Source organism: Candoia aspera, chromosome 4 (genome assembly GCF_035149785.1).
Source record: "Candoia aspera isolate rCanAsp1 chromosome 4, rCanAsp1.hap2, whole genome shotgun sequence".
In the NCBI taxonomy this organism is placed as follows: domain Eukaryota; kingdom Metazoa; phylum Chordata; class Lepidosauria; order Squamata; family Boidae; genus Candoia; species Candoia aspera.
The window spans coordinates 48,378,120-48,394,497 of NC_086156.1; the positions used below are offsets into that span (position 1 = coordinate 48,378,120).

The 16,378-nt window shown below is 36.5% G+C and overlaps 1 protein-coding gene across 1 annotated transcript in view; it reads right to left on the minus strand.

Annotated features, from left to right (window-relative positions):
- Positions 1–1,156: 1,156 nt before the first annotated feature.
- Positions 1,157–16,378, minus strand: part of BBS9 (Bardet-Biedl syndrome 9) — a 210,010-nt gene continuing 194,788 nt past the window's right edge. The window contains exon 22 of the mRNA XM_063304050.1: positions 1,157–1,579. Within this exon, the coding sequence (XP_063160120.1) occupies positions 1,539–1,579 (41 nt within the window). The 3' untranslated portion in view covers positions 1,157–1,538. The remainder of the gene's footprint in view (positions 1,580–16,378) is intronic.

The window sequence follows — 16,378 nt, forward strand, 5'->3', positions numbered from 1 at the left end:
TTTTGGTGAGAATGTCTTTTCTGTGAATTCTAATTGTTCCAGCTACGTTTTAAGGTTTTAAAATGTAGCTGTATTTCTTTTACAAATTTACAATATCCTAAAAATGGAAAGACTACTGCAGGTCCCATTTCTTTTCATCAAATCAAGAGATACTAAATCTCTGCTGCATAACTATGGGCTGAACTAGGAACAATGCAAAACAAATGATAGTTTAATGAAATTATTAAAACACTAAATTCCTAACCTTCTGGTTGCCTTCTAGCATGGTAGAACTACATGTTCATTTGCATTTCCCTGTTTCAGCTGAAGCATCTGGATCAGTTGCCAAGAGAACCTATGCAAGGTGCTAAGAGATTTGGTCAGTTTTTAAAATTATTTATACCATTAGGAAAAGCTGAGACAATAGCTTGGAATTCATGTTGTATATATTGCTAAGTAAGCAGTAACTCTATAAATTGATGTGGTACAACAACTAGACCAAAATAAAAAGAGAAGCATATGCTTTAATTGGAGCGTATAGTATTGGAGCCAGGCAGGCCTGAATTATTTTCAGACAATGGTACATGTTTCTGAATTAACACTATTTCCATCTTGACTTCGTTAGTTTTTTTCCATGCTTTTTTCTTATTGTATACAAACTCTGAATTTTAGAGCCAAAATCTGACAAGTTTGGAGTGCAATTCTATCAAGACTGGATAAACCTCCCATTTTAGACTCAAATTTCAGAAAAGAATTCAGTTATGTTTGTCAAGTTGTGTGACTGGGTTGCATAGCTAAGAAAAATTTATCCAACAAGACCCCAGAGTTGAGCATAAATGGTCATTAAAATAGTTATTTAGATAAGAAGATAAGTTATTAAAATAGTTAATATTTTTAGATAAGAAGACCTCCAGACCTCCCTAAATTTGGTCCTTTTAAAGAAACTGGAAATTAGGTAGATTAAAATGAGGATGGTAAAATGAATAAAACATCCAGAATAGGCCAACATCTATACAGATCAAGGACCGAGATTGCACAGACCTCTTCTGCATCTGTTGTTATAAATTTACATTACAAATTGAACATCAAATTTATAAATGAAGTGAAATCTAAAGAAATCTAATGAATTAATATGTATTTGAAATATCAAATTTAATCATCAGCAGATGACAAAACTGTTTTCTTTTATCAAAATTAATTACCATTAAAGTAAGTCAGAAAGGGAAAAAAGGGGCCTTAAAGCACAGGATACTTTCATATTTCAATATGTCAATATTTCAGTATATAAAAAGCCTTTGATCACCTGGGATTTCTATTGAGGGTTTATAACTGTATATCAGTTACAGAATGCTTCCTTCTACAATGTCACCTTGAGAAAATATCTCTGAGATCAATAGCTAAAAAGGGAAAGCTAGGTGCTTAGATGTAAGTGGAAGTATTTTGCTCTAATAGTGGGCCTGCTTCTTGAGGTTTACTGTATTCAGTACAGGAAAAAAAATGTTACTTTTGGATTGTAAATGCACAGATTTTTAAAATCCTCCTGGGTCTTTTTGCACTTTTCATGGAGTTTCTGCTTCCTGTAATTCATCCTGTGGTAAATCTGCAGAGAAACAGAAAGAAAGAACACAAAAGATTATTAGCAAGTGTGGTTATACCAAGCAGCCTTGTTGTTAATACCTTGCAATTCTATCATTTGCCAGAGTGCTGTGTAACACCAAAGCCAAGATTTCTGTGCAATTTAATTTCCTGGTCCTTTTCTATTTTGCAAATTAGAGAGATACTTCACATGTGCACATTTCAGTTTCTTGCCCCCATTTTTAACCGCGTAGTTACAAGATGACGAAAACTGAGGTTTGTTTCAGGAGGCCTACATATTATTCTTTTATAGCTGATGCTTGCAGGGAACTATTGCAAGCCATTAATCAGGGAAAGTTTTCTTAAACAATTATGTTTTCATTAACTCCTTCTTTTAACTGTGTTGACAATGTAAACAAAAGGAAAAAAAGTTGATTGGAAAGTTGAGCTGGATGCTGTAACCTTCCTAATTCAACGAGATTTAAGCCCCCACCCACCCAATTTAGCTATAGTTTTTGATTCTAAAGAATCTGGGTATCTGAAAAAGTATCTGGGAGCTTTGTTAAGAAGTTGAGCAAACTTTACCAGGGATGCAAAACACAACCCCAGGGCTAATTGTGAGCAGCAGCTCAGTGGAAAGAACACTCTGGGGACATAAAAGAGACTTCAAGCAATGAAGTCTCAACAAGAGCATTAATTCCCTGAGGGGATCTGTGGGGGCTCCTTTTCCCAAAGTGCCTTCTTTCCAAAAGACCATTAAAAGGATGATGTGAAGAACTGGGTGGGGTTGCCAAAGGTCAGCGTGACATGGAACATCTTTTGTTCTGTGTTGTTAGCACATGCTGAGGTGCTGTAAAGATTACCTCAAGATCCTGTCTCATTTAATAGCTTCATTAATGAACAGAGAGATAAAGTCAAGAAGTACATTAATTAAAATGGCAGGCAATAAATAAATGAAGAAGAATCACAAATGCCTCTTTAGGCAATTAAAAAGAAGTTTGAGAACTAATCAGGGCTGTTATCTGAGACATATTTTATTGGTGATGATTTCATTTAATCCATTATTATCTTTACTACTATCACCAAAATAACCAGTAATAAGGCAACAATATAATTTACAGGTAAACCATATCAACACAATTCTAGATACTAGACTTAAAAATATGTATGATTTAAAAGTTTAATGAATTAGGAAGCTCTTAATTTGCAGTATTCCATTATTCAAAGGCCATGGCAAGGTAAAACAGAAGCAGAAAACATAGTTGGATAAACAAACATGAGCAAATATTTTTGAAAGTGAGAAATACTACATAGAAGTTTATTGTATAAAATAAAATGTAAGAGTTATAGACTGTTTATTCATGAGTTCTCAAAAGAAATACAGTATATACCCTTTTTGATTAAACTAGCTGATGATAGAAGAATCTGAAAAATCTATTTACCCATGAAGGGATATAGAAAGTCAAATAAAAACAACGTAAGTTCTGTTTCTGGTGCGCTGGGAAAAATGGGGGGGGGATTTATCTTCCTGCTTTGCCTTCTGAAAGATCCTGAAGAATGTGATGAATATTACCACCATGCAGAGAAATTCCTGTACAAATGGCCACTGGGAGCACTGAACAAAGAAATCAGAATTACAGATCAAGGCAAACCAACAAAGCCTGATGTTTGAGGTTTTCATTCCTTTGCTTCAGTATGCTGGACGTGCACTTGAAGTGGTAGTCCCATATGGCACTTAATATAGAGCTATACTATGAGGGAATTTTTATTTTTATTTTGTAATATTTATACAATAGCCAATCCCATTCAGCAAAAGTTCCTGGTGTTATAAATAAGAACTTTATGAATTCAATCTTCAATTGCTACCTATTCATTAGAGTCCAAAACTAATTGGACGGGCTATTATTTCTTCTCTGTCCCTTCTTATTCTCACTGCCAATGTTCCTTAGTATAAACACAATTTATAAAAATACTATGGTAGGAGGAAGTTTACTTCCATTTCCTTCTTGACCAGCAGCATATTTCAGGTATTGACAAAGCCAAGAAGGAAAAAGAAACTATATCAGCAGAGAAACAACGGGTGGGTCTGGAATGAATCTGTTTTTTTCTGTCTTGGGCTGAAAGTTCCTACTTGGAAAAAGAAAAGCCTGAAGCATCACCCAGCCCCAGACAGTGTAGGCATTTGGTGGTCCAGACTTTTAAATATAACACCTTCCAGAAAAAAGAAGCATCCTCAAAAACAAAATCTTAACCAGAAGTGGGGCCTTGCTCACTGGAAACTATCAGTCACTTTCTCTAAGCCCAACTCACCTCACAGGGTTGTTGTTGTGGGGAAAATAGGAGGGGGAAGGAGTTAACAGGTATTTTCCCAGCATTGGGTTATTTATGAAAATAATAAAGGCAGAATAAAAACAAACAAACAAACAAACAATTTGGAATACCCCTGGAAGATAGATGGCCTGACAGCTAGGAGGTATTGCCTGATTGTGTTTCAAGAGTACTGGTTTCATCAGCTTCAGGTTCTTCACCAACCTCTGACCTTGCTCAGTTTTTCTGGACTCTTTCAGCAAAGGTGGACATCTGTCTTTGATCCCTGGACTATTTCTGGAACTTTGCCTGGAATCTGACTCTGCATGATGTTTTGCCTACGCTTGGGAATTTGTGTTGACCTCTGGCCTGACACATAACCTGGCGTATAATTGACTGTGAGTGTCTGGCTACTCTGCACCCTCTCGACCTAGGTTGCTACTGGTTGGGGATTCTAGTGTTCTGCAACCTTGACACTCTTGAAGCAGGGCAATATTTTTCCTGCAGCCTTGGGAATCACGTTATTTTCCTAGAGCAGCAAAAAGAGGAACAAAAGCGTCCTGGGAGCTCCTGAGTATTTCTCTTTTGCTCTTTTCGTCAGTCACAATATGTATGTGAATAAGAATATGAAGGAGGCATTCTGTGTTTCTTTTTGTGAATTTATAACAAGATGTCTGCTGGCAGAAAAGGGAGCAAGTAAGAGTGATTTAAAAAAGAGGATGTCTGAGTTTGCATTTAAATTTTATCCCACAGATTCAGACTCTCTTTGTGGCTTTTTTCAGAATGAGTTGTATGTCTTCTGGAATTTCTGCTGCATGCTCAATGCCATCCAGCATGGAAAACAAGCTTGACTCATTTTCTTGAGCTTAACATTTCTATAGTAATCACACATATCCTTCATTCCTACTTTTTGATTGTGACATAGTTGTCTTGATTTGGTGATCTGAAGAGTTTAATACCACATTTAAAATGGATTGCTTGGTGGCTCTCTAGGAATGAGTAGACATCAACAGATTCTTCTCCAGGCTCCAGTTTAACATGTTTCCATTTCTCTTAGTTCACATTTATTATTTTTGTTCTCTCTATTGAAAGTTACTAGGCAGGCACCCAATGGGTTAATAACCCTTGGTATGCAGATAGTATGCAAAAAACAAAAACAAACACCATACCCTTCCATGATTTCCTAAGTTGCTAGGATATTGCACATCTCAAGCAGCATTAGACAACAGAGCTGGGGCAAAGAGGGTTGACATATGGAAATAGCCACCTATGGCAATAATTTACTAACATAAAGTTTCAATATTACTAAACAAAGAATGCTTATAAAAGCTCACTAATTCTGTCTGCCTCCTCCTAGTTTCATGAAGAACAAAAACAAAATATATTCCATCATTTCCCAATGTTTTAGTCATTAAATGAATTTCTATATCACATATTAATCTATTCAAGTCCTTGATGGTTATATTTATAGAATACAAATTGTACATAGTGGTAAAAGATCTTAGCTATCTAACTGGCTGTTTAGCAGCTTTCCTGGCATTCTTAAGCTAGAATTGTAATAATAAAATAATTATGATCTTCTAAGAATGCATCTATTGTTCATAGCATAAAAACAGGAAAACTTTAGGGGAAAGATACTTTATTTTATATGTAATCTTTCTCACATGAAAACATGCCAAAAACTTATTCTCAGAAAATTTTAAAAAGCATACAAAGAAATATGTGGAATGCAAAGCAATAAATATATGCAACATACATCTATGCTTTCATTAAAAAAAACTGAATAAAGCATAAAACACTTATTTGCAATGTCAGTGTTAACCAGCAGTTAAAATATGTGATTACTTAAAATTAATTGTTCCAGTTAATGATATTGCAATCAAGTGGAACATGATTCTGGGAGACTAGAACACATACTCCAACTTAACCAAGAATCCCTCTCTCTCAATTTATAAGAAAGAAACAAAAGTTACCTGGTTCAGCTGTGTTACAAGAATGAGACATGAGACTCTTATAGCATACTTTTTAAAAAATATTTTAAATCTGTTTCTATTTTCACGTTAAGTTTTTCTTAAAGGATGTTTTATTCCTTTCAATTGTATAAACTACTTGGAGTATTGGAAGTGTAATTATTCTAAATAGTTGTTTACTTATGACCATACTAAAGATTTAAAATGTTTGTTAATGTCTTCTTTAAAAAAACCTTTAGACAATCTACTTATGTCTGAAAGTAAAGCTTCCCATCAGAACTGGAATGTACTTTTGCAGCCTCAAAAGTGAAATATATAATAATAATATAATATATATATCTCACTATATTTAAACACGCTTTTGAATAAGGTGATTATATGTCTTCATTAGTCATTATACAGGATGGCTGCCTGAGCAAAAATTTCTTAAGAGCTTGCTCCAGGCTTTTCCTACCATTATTTTCAGATTGGGAACTTTCATCTTCAAAAGTAACAAATGAAACTGCAGTAATACAGCAACTGATGCATGAGATATCAACTAATTTTATTCCTGCTTTTAACTACCTTCCCAAGTATCCTCATCCCAGCTTCCCCACTAATGGAAGGCTTGATCCATTACTTTTTAATAAGCCCACATTAATAGCAACAAGAGAAGTCTTAAAGTATGTTATAAAACTCACTGTAAATTATTATCCTGGATCTGATGGCAACATGCAAACAATTGCTTGCTGATTCAGAGAAAATAGTAAGCCCTTTTTTTGCCTCTAACCAGTATGGAATCATTGCATGATAGGTGGAGGATGGAGTGCATGAGCCCTGAGCTTCTGACTGCTCTATGAATTATTCTGCCCCTGCTTTCCTAGCCCTGCAAAGATGGGATCATTTACACTGTATGATCAACACATTATTTCCCATGCTTTTAAAAAAATAATTGGCACTATTTGCTGATTTACAACCAAAGAAACATATCAAATTAGCCTCTTAATCAAATCAAATAAAATCTGATTTGATTAGCTTCTTAATCCATTTTTTTTTCTATGAAACAAGCAACTATTCTCACAAGGTACAGAGTAAGAATGACCTTATGGGAACATTTTTCCAGCATTTTTATATGCCTGCCCTTTGTACCTAGTCATCAAACAGCTGACTACAAGAAAAGCCATACAATGTGAATTACTACAGCTTTCCACTCAGGTTGGCCGATTATAGTACAGATAGTCCTCAACTTAAAACCACAATTGGAACTGTAACTACCATTGCTAAACAAGGCAGTTGTTAAGTGAGTCATGCCTGATTTTACGACCTTTTTTGCCATGGTTGTTAAGCGAATCCAGCTTCCCCTATTGACTTTGCTTGTCTGGAGCCAGCTGGCAAGGTTGCAAATGGCGATCACATGACCGCGGAACACTGCAGCTGTTGTGTTGAGCCGGTCGCCAAGCACCTGAATTTTGATCACGTGACCGCAGGGTCGCTGCAACGATCGTGAATGTGGGGGCCAGTCATAAGTCACTTTTTCGAGTGCCGTTATAACTTCAAACAGTCACTAAATGAATGGTTATAAGTTGAGGACTACCTGTACATACACATCAGAGTTAAAATTCACAGACTCCTTGTTAAGGTCTATAGAATTAGACCTTAACAGTTATAATCAGGAATTATAACTGCTCCTTGTACTTATGACAGTCGCAGAGTCCCTGCGGTCATGTGATTGCAATCTGGGTACTTGGTGCCCAGCTCACAATCACGATATTGCAGTGTCCTGTGGTCATGTGATTGCCATTTGCGACTTTCTTTGCCGGCTTCCTGTAAGTAAAGTCAATGGGGAAGCCAGCAGGAGATCATAAATGATGACCACATGACATCCTTGCTTAACAACCCACAGTGATTTGTTTAACAACAGCAACCAGAAATGCTGGAATTTCCATTGCTAAGTGGTGCAGTCACATGATGTTGAGCTTTACGACCACATCACTTATCAACAGAAATCCCAGTCCCAATTACCTTAAGTGAGGACTACCTTTATACATTTCATGGTGATAATTCCACTCATTTCTGCATAATTCAAAAGTGACTGCTGAAGCTCTTTGGATCTTACAAAACAGCATTCTTTCATTGTGCAACAGGCTGCCACAAGAAAGAAACTTAGCAACTTCCTCCTAATAAGATCCATCCTGCGGTTAAAACTTATCCACAAAAACATCAGAGAACAACTGCCCTTAAATATAAAGTTTCTTCTTTTAACAATGAACTATTATGGCATGAATAATGAAATCATATTCAAGGTTTCCACAAATTCCTCTGGAAATAACATACAGTAATAGTTTACCATTTGATGTGATTTTTACTCTGAAAGAAAAATGTGCTCCAAAACAACAGCAAAGGAAAGTTATTTTGGTGTAATAGTTTCCATTCTTGAATTTCACACATCGCTTTTAACCTACAGTATATAAAAACATAATAATGACCCTTATTCTACAAGTTACCTCTTGATAAGTTTCAGTCTTGACTTCTGATCAAAAGTACTGAAAAAATGGTATTAAAGTAGAAGAAGTATGTTTTAATGCATTTTCCCTCCCATTTTATCATACGTTAATATTGAGATATCCAATCAGCAGTCATATCCTAACCATCGATGATGATATATTCATGGTTCCTACATGAAACCCCAGAAAATGGGGAGCTAAGTTCTAGCTGAGGAATAGAATATTGAGATTTTCCTCCTCTCACCAAAGAAATGTAAGTGGATTGAGTATCATCTAACAAGATGCTATAGAGCCTTGGCTGATTAAACCATTTTGACATTAGAACTCCTCTTGTTTTATGCTACTGGCATTTTCTTTGTAGAGTCAGAAATGATCTATACATCTTTCCCATGCCATCATTAGCATTCAGATCCACAAATATTTGCGCCCAGTGGCAAGATATATACAATATACCGAACTGTTTAAAATCACTATTAGGATGCTAGTGTTACACTGGAACCTTTTCACTGTGTGGGAGCTACGGTGGTCTCTAGGCACACAGTTAGAAACTGTGTGCTTTCTATGACCTCTAAGGAGAAATTTTGTTTGGGGATTTTTTTCCAGTTACTTGACAGAAATCATTTAAAAAATTAATATTTTTCTTCCCCTAATCTACCTATATTTCTACTGATTTTTTTCTTTTCTTTTTTTAATAGGTTCACTGAATATAAGTATTCAGAGCACTGCTTCATTATTTTCCAGTCACTTTGAGGAAAAGTGACTGAAAAAGTAGGTAGCTCAGGGAACGAAAAACAATAATTAAAAATTTAGAACCTTTTTGTCTGGTTTTGAACCAGCCATCTTCTATATAGTAGGCAAGTGCAATAACCATCATGCTACTGCAGCACAATTGCTAGGAATAGCTCCAGAAGTTATTAGAGACCTACGTGGTAGCGACCACTAACTCAGCTAATGAAGTTTTCCTGACTGCAAAGTAGCCATTCAAAGTGCAGAGTTGACCGAGAAGAAAATAAAGTGCAGCATACAAACTGGAGAGCAGCACATTAGGTGACAGCAGCAGGCAAATAGTACTTCAAAAGTGGATCAGTAAATCACACAGGTACAGGGGTTGAGCACAGAATGCAATCTGTTCTTGCTGTCCAGAAATGGTTCTGGCAATGAGGCAACCTGGCAGTGTGGGTAAGCCCCAAAACAGGAAAAAAAAATGGGTTTACATACTCAGTAAGTAGTGCTCTGAATACTTATATCCAGTTATAATCTATTTTCCATAGTTGCCCTCCTGAGATGGTGTCAAAATTTCTATCATCATCGCCATCGTCCATACATACCAGTAAAATCAGAACACTTAACAACAACCCCCCTGCAATTCTCCAGATTTAATTCCAAAAAGGCACTTTGGAGCTTTCAAGAGTATAAACACAGCAAGTATCTGCAACTCTTGAAAGCAGCTGCATCTTTTCCCAGGCTCACTCAGCTGCTGCTGCACAACCTTAAGAACAACCCACTGAAACTGAGCAGTAACAATAATTTATCAAACCAATCAATTAAACTAACAAAAAGTACAACACTTTAAGCTCTCAGTTAAATAGAAGTGAAAGAAGGAATTTCATGTATGGCAGAGAAAACACTTAAAAGGCTATGCCCAATGTCTGTGTAACTAGAGAACATGTGTCACTGAGGCAAAATCCATTTTCTCTTTAGTATTGCAGCTGGCAATCCAGCTGGTTAAAATCACCCCTGTCTTAGTCACTGAATGTGGTATCCAGGAACAATTTCAAACTGGTTCTTCACAAAAGAAGATGCGCTCCTCTATCTAGCTTGGGAGATTTTTCACTTCACAGGATCCTTATTTCTTTACTTCTATCCATCTCAGAATTATTTCCAGATACTCCTACAGATCTTCCATTACCTATCAGGAATGGTGACGGAAACAATAGACAGAGCTGAATATCATCTGCAGACTGGTCATGCTGTCACCCAAATATCTATATGATTTCAGCCAGGAGTTTCTCATAGGCATTAAGAAGCATGTAAGTTTTAGATAAGCATAAAACATTTCAGAAAATTTGGGAGCCCTTTTGGCTGAAATGCTTTAAATAAACAACAGCACGGACAAAAAGAATAAGAATAAATACTTTACACCCCAGACTCCTAAATATTATTTATTTTGTTTTATTCAAATTTGTTATAGCCACCCAACTCCAATGGACTCTAAATCTTCTACACAAACTACATTTAGCTCCAATTTGCTTGTTAGCTAAGTTGATCACAGATTTGGGATGAGCTGAAAGTTCTCAGTAAAAAAAAATCAGCTATGAATTATATTGGGAAGATGAATTAATTTTCCTTGTACCATGTTTTCTTCACAGTGGTTGCCAGTAAGTCATCATCATGAGCAAAAATTCTTTTTGACTTCCATTTCAATTCCTGCGGCAAGCACCACATTTCCTTTAAATCAGCTTCATTTGCTCACAGTAACCAGAGAAGATAACCAAATCTGATTGACTACCTACCATCATCACCTTCATTATGTAAATTCTGGTCAGGAGGAGTCACATCATAGAGGACACCTTTGTTGCAGCAGGAGCAAAAACAAAAGCAATTTCTTTGGGGGAAAAAAATCCCCTAAAAGCACTACTTCCACCTCAGAGCTAACTTTAATATCAAGAAATGATAGCTACAAGTGTTGGTTGCACTGTAAGTAAATATCCAGTATACCAAGCACAAAATATAAGGTTACCGTACTACAGTTCCAACATGCTATTAACAGTAAGAAAATTACTTTTGGGATTAATTTAGTTTTAATCACAGTTGGAAGATAATGCAAACAGCAAAGGACACTAAAAAGAAAAACAAAACAGAAGAAAAATATTCAATTACTTAAAAATTGAAATGTTTTAATATTTTAAACCTTTTGTATAAACTTTGATGATATTCTTCAAACTAAGCAATAAATAACCATGTCACATACTGGCTGCACACAGTATTGTGCTGTTTAAAATGTTTCTTTCCCTGGGAACTGCTTTTCTGAGCTTGCCAAACTGTTCTCAGAGGACCTTCTGGTTTTACACAAGTCATTTCAAGACAGTCTCTGCAGGAGACTTTTTACAGCCAAGTTCACACACCAAAAGCTCCACTAGACTCTTTGCAGGCAACATTTTAGAAAGGAAGGTATATGGTTATATTAAACGGAGACATATTTGATGATGTCCAACCCCAAAGATAAATATGGTATCAAAACTTAGGAAAGGGAGTAACCCACAAATCATTTGACCCAAATCTCCCTCCTGCTGGTATTCTCATGCTACGTAGGTTGTCCTTCACAGCTAGAAATGATCATTCCTTGATATGCTGCTGCTTTGTGTAAAGCAAAATAATATTAACTTCTGATTTTATAAATTAAGCAGGAGGATGTGGGAGTCAATTTTTAGCAGATTGTTGTAACGTGTTTCAGTTTAAACTGAAGGCCTAGGTAGCTTAAAGCTATAAGATAGAGTTGTGAGGTAGAACGTGCCTGATTTAAATGACATCTCTGCTACAAAAACAACTGGAATCTGATAAAGCAACTAACCGCTTCTCAGCTTCAGCATCTATAGCAAGTTTGAACTATCATAGTTAACGCATTTAAAAAAGACTTGACACTCCAAAGCTCTGTATAAACACAACATACTATTAACAAACAGAACCAGTTTGGTGTAATGGTTAAGGTGCTGGACAAGAAAGGCCGGCGATGCAAGTTCTGGTCCTCCCTTAGGCACGGCAGCTGGCTGGGTACCTGGGCCAGTCACTCTCCCTCAGCCCAACCCACCTCACATGGTGGTTGTTGAAATAGGAGGAGAGAGCATTATGTCTACCATCTTAAATTGTACAAAATAAAAGGCAGAATATAAATCTGACAAACTAAATATAGAAATGTTCTCCATGACAGTCTACAACATTGAAGGAAAAATTTTAATTACAAAAATATGCCAGGAAGATATTTATTTTATTTAGTTATTATTCACATTTCTATTACCACCCATCTCCCCCGAAAAGATATATGTCAAGGAGGATATACAGTAAGTTACTGAGAAAAGGAAGGGGGGGGAAAGCCTGAAGGTGGTTGGGTAAGGGGTTCCTGGTGCAGTTCCCTCCCATCTTATAGGATGCTCCAACGTCATGCGGATTTAGTGTTTGATTTTTATCACAGCCAATACAGAATGGAAATCTTTTACCAGTTTGTTCCAAAAGTATACGTTTTTCATCTTATCATAACTAATTTTAAAAGACTGCATGTTCAAATTCTGACATGAACTGATACTGCTCATATCATCAAAGTTGGGAGCAGAAAGTTCAGCTATATACTGTATATGTGTCAACTGGAGCCGTGAGGCCATAGCTGCCTGATGAAACGTAATAGGCCTTACCAGTAGGTGTAACTTCAACCATTAACAAAATTTGTTCTGTGCACAAAGCAATACACAAGCCTGCCAAGACACATAAGAGATATCCAAACCAAACTAAGATCTGCCAGATTCTGAATGTATGTATGTATGTTATGTACAGTATATACACACACACAAATACATACATGTACATTATACATACACACATATATAATACATATATTTTTATAATATATAAAAGGATACACAATACACAATACACACACACACATATTCACTCCTTCTCTATCTACAGTAGCATCTAAAACAATACTGGCTTATGCTGATCAGAATCACCCAATGCTCTGACAAATCATCAGAGTTTTCTCATTCATGGCCAATTCAGTTAATCAATCAAAGTAACGCCTGGCATTTCACAAAGTCTGATTTAATGCAGCAATAACAATAATTCCAACTGTGGCTTAAACTGTTCTCAAAAATTCCGCAGCTTTTATTAATCTTGGCTTCTGGTTTGCTAGCTTTTTTCATCATAACTAAAAAGCAACACTCTTTCTTTTCTAGAGAAGCCAAGCTTCATTACAAGGCCACCCTTTTCCTATTAGACTTAAACTGTTATCTCCACAAGCAGAGGCATCTGTGGGGATGGGGGTGCAGTGTCAAATAAAGAAAGCAACATGTCACTTCTGCTTCTTCTGTAAACACATCATGATGGTGCACACACATACAAAAGGGATGGAGTTGTGGCACAACAAACACATCAGATCTTGCAAAAACCCCTGACCATGAGACTATTAAAAAAAACCCTCAGGCAGTATTTTTCTGAAATTAATCTAGTTGGAAAGTGTTTAAGTTCCTGTAAATGTATCTCACTGAATCTTCTGACACCCCCTTCAAATCTGTGGCTATATATTTTGTGCACAGGACCAAAAGTACTGAACAACTGTATATTTAGCTTCCATGGAAGTTACAAAAGTACAATAAAATGTATATGCTTTTCTTCTTTGAAAAATTCCAGTCCTTGTTTGAGCAGAAAGGTAGGTTATAAATCAAATAAATAATTGACTGAAGATTAAAACAGGCTGCAGTGGGCAATGTGAGAATTTGTTGGCTTGGACTCCAGGTCTGAAGGGCGATATGGGGAGAAAGAACCTGGGACTTGGTTAATGATTTTCAAGATTTCTTGCAGGGTGGGTTCATTTATGGTTCTTGAAATCTTGAGAGATATGAGTAATCTCTTACTCTTGCCAGAGAAAAATGCGTTCATAGGGAAATGCAGCCTTTGAATACAGTTCTGCTCCAAGCTGATAAGCATCTGTGGGTTCCACTTTAGTAATTCATACTTAAATTTGTATAGCCTGAATTGGCTACAGTTAAGTATAAAAAGGTGGGTAAGGCATATTGACTCTGATGTCATCTTACAGAGTGAGACATATCTACCAGAAGATGATTCTCTTTTGATACATTGCATGAACGTCTACACATAACCACTGCACATGCTGCATTAGCTGGAGTCTGAGGAAACTGTAATAAAAAACAATATTGACAGCCATTCATTGAGATAAGAAATATTTAGGATGCTTCCCCTTAGTCAATGTAAAGTACAGCAAAGAACATGAGAACCAAAATACATCATAATCACTTATTAATTTCCCTTGTTTTATTGTTCTGGGCTAAAACCTCAATATATAGTCATGTGAAAAAGAAAGTACACCCTGAGTTCTATGGTTTTACATATCAGGACATAATAAAAATCATCTGGTCCTTAGCAGGTCTTAAAATTAGGTAAAGACAACCTCAGATGAACAACAACACATGACATGTTTATTTATTTATTTATTTATTTTTAAATTTCTCTACTGCCCACCTCGCGTATAATGACTCTGGGTGGCTTACAGATAATAAACTTTTAATATTAATATTAATAAATAAATATTACACCATGTCATTATTTATTTTACAAAAATAAAGCCAAAATGGGGAAGCCATGTGTGAAAAACTAAGTACACCCTTACTGCTTCCATAGGTATTAAGAGGCTAAGAGGCAGCCAGGTGCTGCTAATCAAATGCTCTTGATTAATTGATTATCATCAAGTGTGACCACCTCCATAAAAGCTGAAGTCTTAAGAGTTTGCTGGGTCTGAACATTCAGGTGTGTGTTAACACAATGCCAAAGAGTAAAGACATCAGCAATGATCTTAGAGAAGCAATTGTTGCTGCCCATCAATCTGGGAAGGGTTATAAGGCCATTTCCAAACAATTTAAAGTCCATCATTCTACAGTGAGGAAGATTATTCACAAGTGGAAAACATTCAAGACAGTTGCCAATCTTCCCAGGAGTGGACGTCCCAACAAATTCACCCCAAGGTCAGACCGTGCAATGCTCAGAGAAATTGCAAAACAATCCAGGAGTTACATCTCAGATTCTACAGGCCTCAGTTAGCATGTTAAATGGTAAAGTTCATGACAGTACAATTAGAAAAAGACTGAACAAGTATGGTTTGTTTGGAAGGGTTGCCAGGAGGAAGCCTCTTCTCTCTAAAAAGAACATGGCAGCACAGCTTAGGTTTGCAAAGTTGCATCTGAACAAATCACAAGACTTCTGGAACAATGTCCTTTGGACAGATGAGACCAAAGTGGAGATATTTGGCCATAATGCACAGCACCATGTTTGGCAAAAACCAAACACAGCATATCAGCACAAAGATCTCATACCAATTGTCAAGCATGGTGGTGGAGTGATGATTTGGGCTTGTTTTGCAGCCACAGGACATGGGCACCTTGCAGTCATTGAGTCGACCTTGAACTCCTCTGTATACCAAAGTATTCTAGAGTCAAATGTGAGGCCATCTGTCCGACAGCTAAAGCTTGGCCGAAATTGGGTCATGCCACAGGACAATGATCCCAAGCACACCAGCAAATCTACAACTGAATGGCTGAAAAAGAAAAGAGTCAAGGTGCTGCAATGGCCCAGTCAAAGTCCAGACCTCAACCCGACTGAAATGCTGTGGCGGGACCTTAAGAGAGCTGTCCATAAACAAATGCCCGCAAACCTCAGTGAACTGGAGCAATGTTGTAAGAAAGTATGGGCCAAAATTCCTTCACAACAATGTGAGAGTCTGATAAAGTCATACAGAAAACTATTACTTCAGCTTATTGCTGCTAAAGGTGGTTCTACAAGCTATTGAATCATAAGGTGTACTTAAATTTTTCACACATGGCTTCTCCATTTTGGCTTTATTTTTGTAAAATAAATAATGACACGGTGTAATATGTCATGTGTTGTTGTTCATCTGAGGTTGTCTTTACCTAATTTTAAGACCTGCTAAGGACCAGATTACTTTTATTATGTCCTAATATGTAGAACCACAGAACTCAAAGAGGGTGTACTTTCTTTTTCACACGACTGTATGCAATATAGTAGGTGAAAAGACAAACATTCAGAATTTCACTGACATGTAACATGATGCAAGGGTATTTTTTTGAGATGGTTGTACTATTAGTGCTTATTGAAGTAGATTGGAAGCAGGTGAGCATCAGTTCAAAACGTTAGTTTTCTCAGAAATAATAAAGTCTCTATGCTTTTGTGATCTCTTTTACATCAAGCTACTAAACTGGGATAATGTATGTGTTGTCCAATTTCAAATGAGCTGAAACACTACGGTCTTTGGGATATTTATGC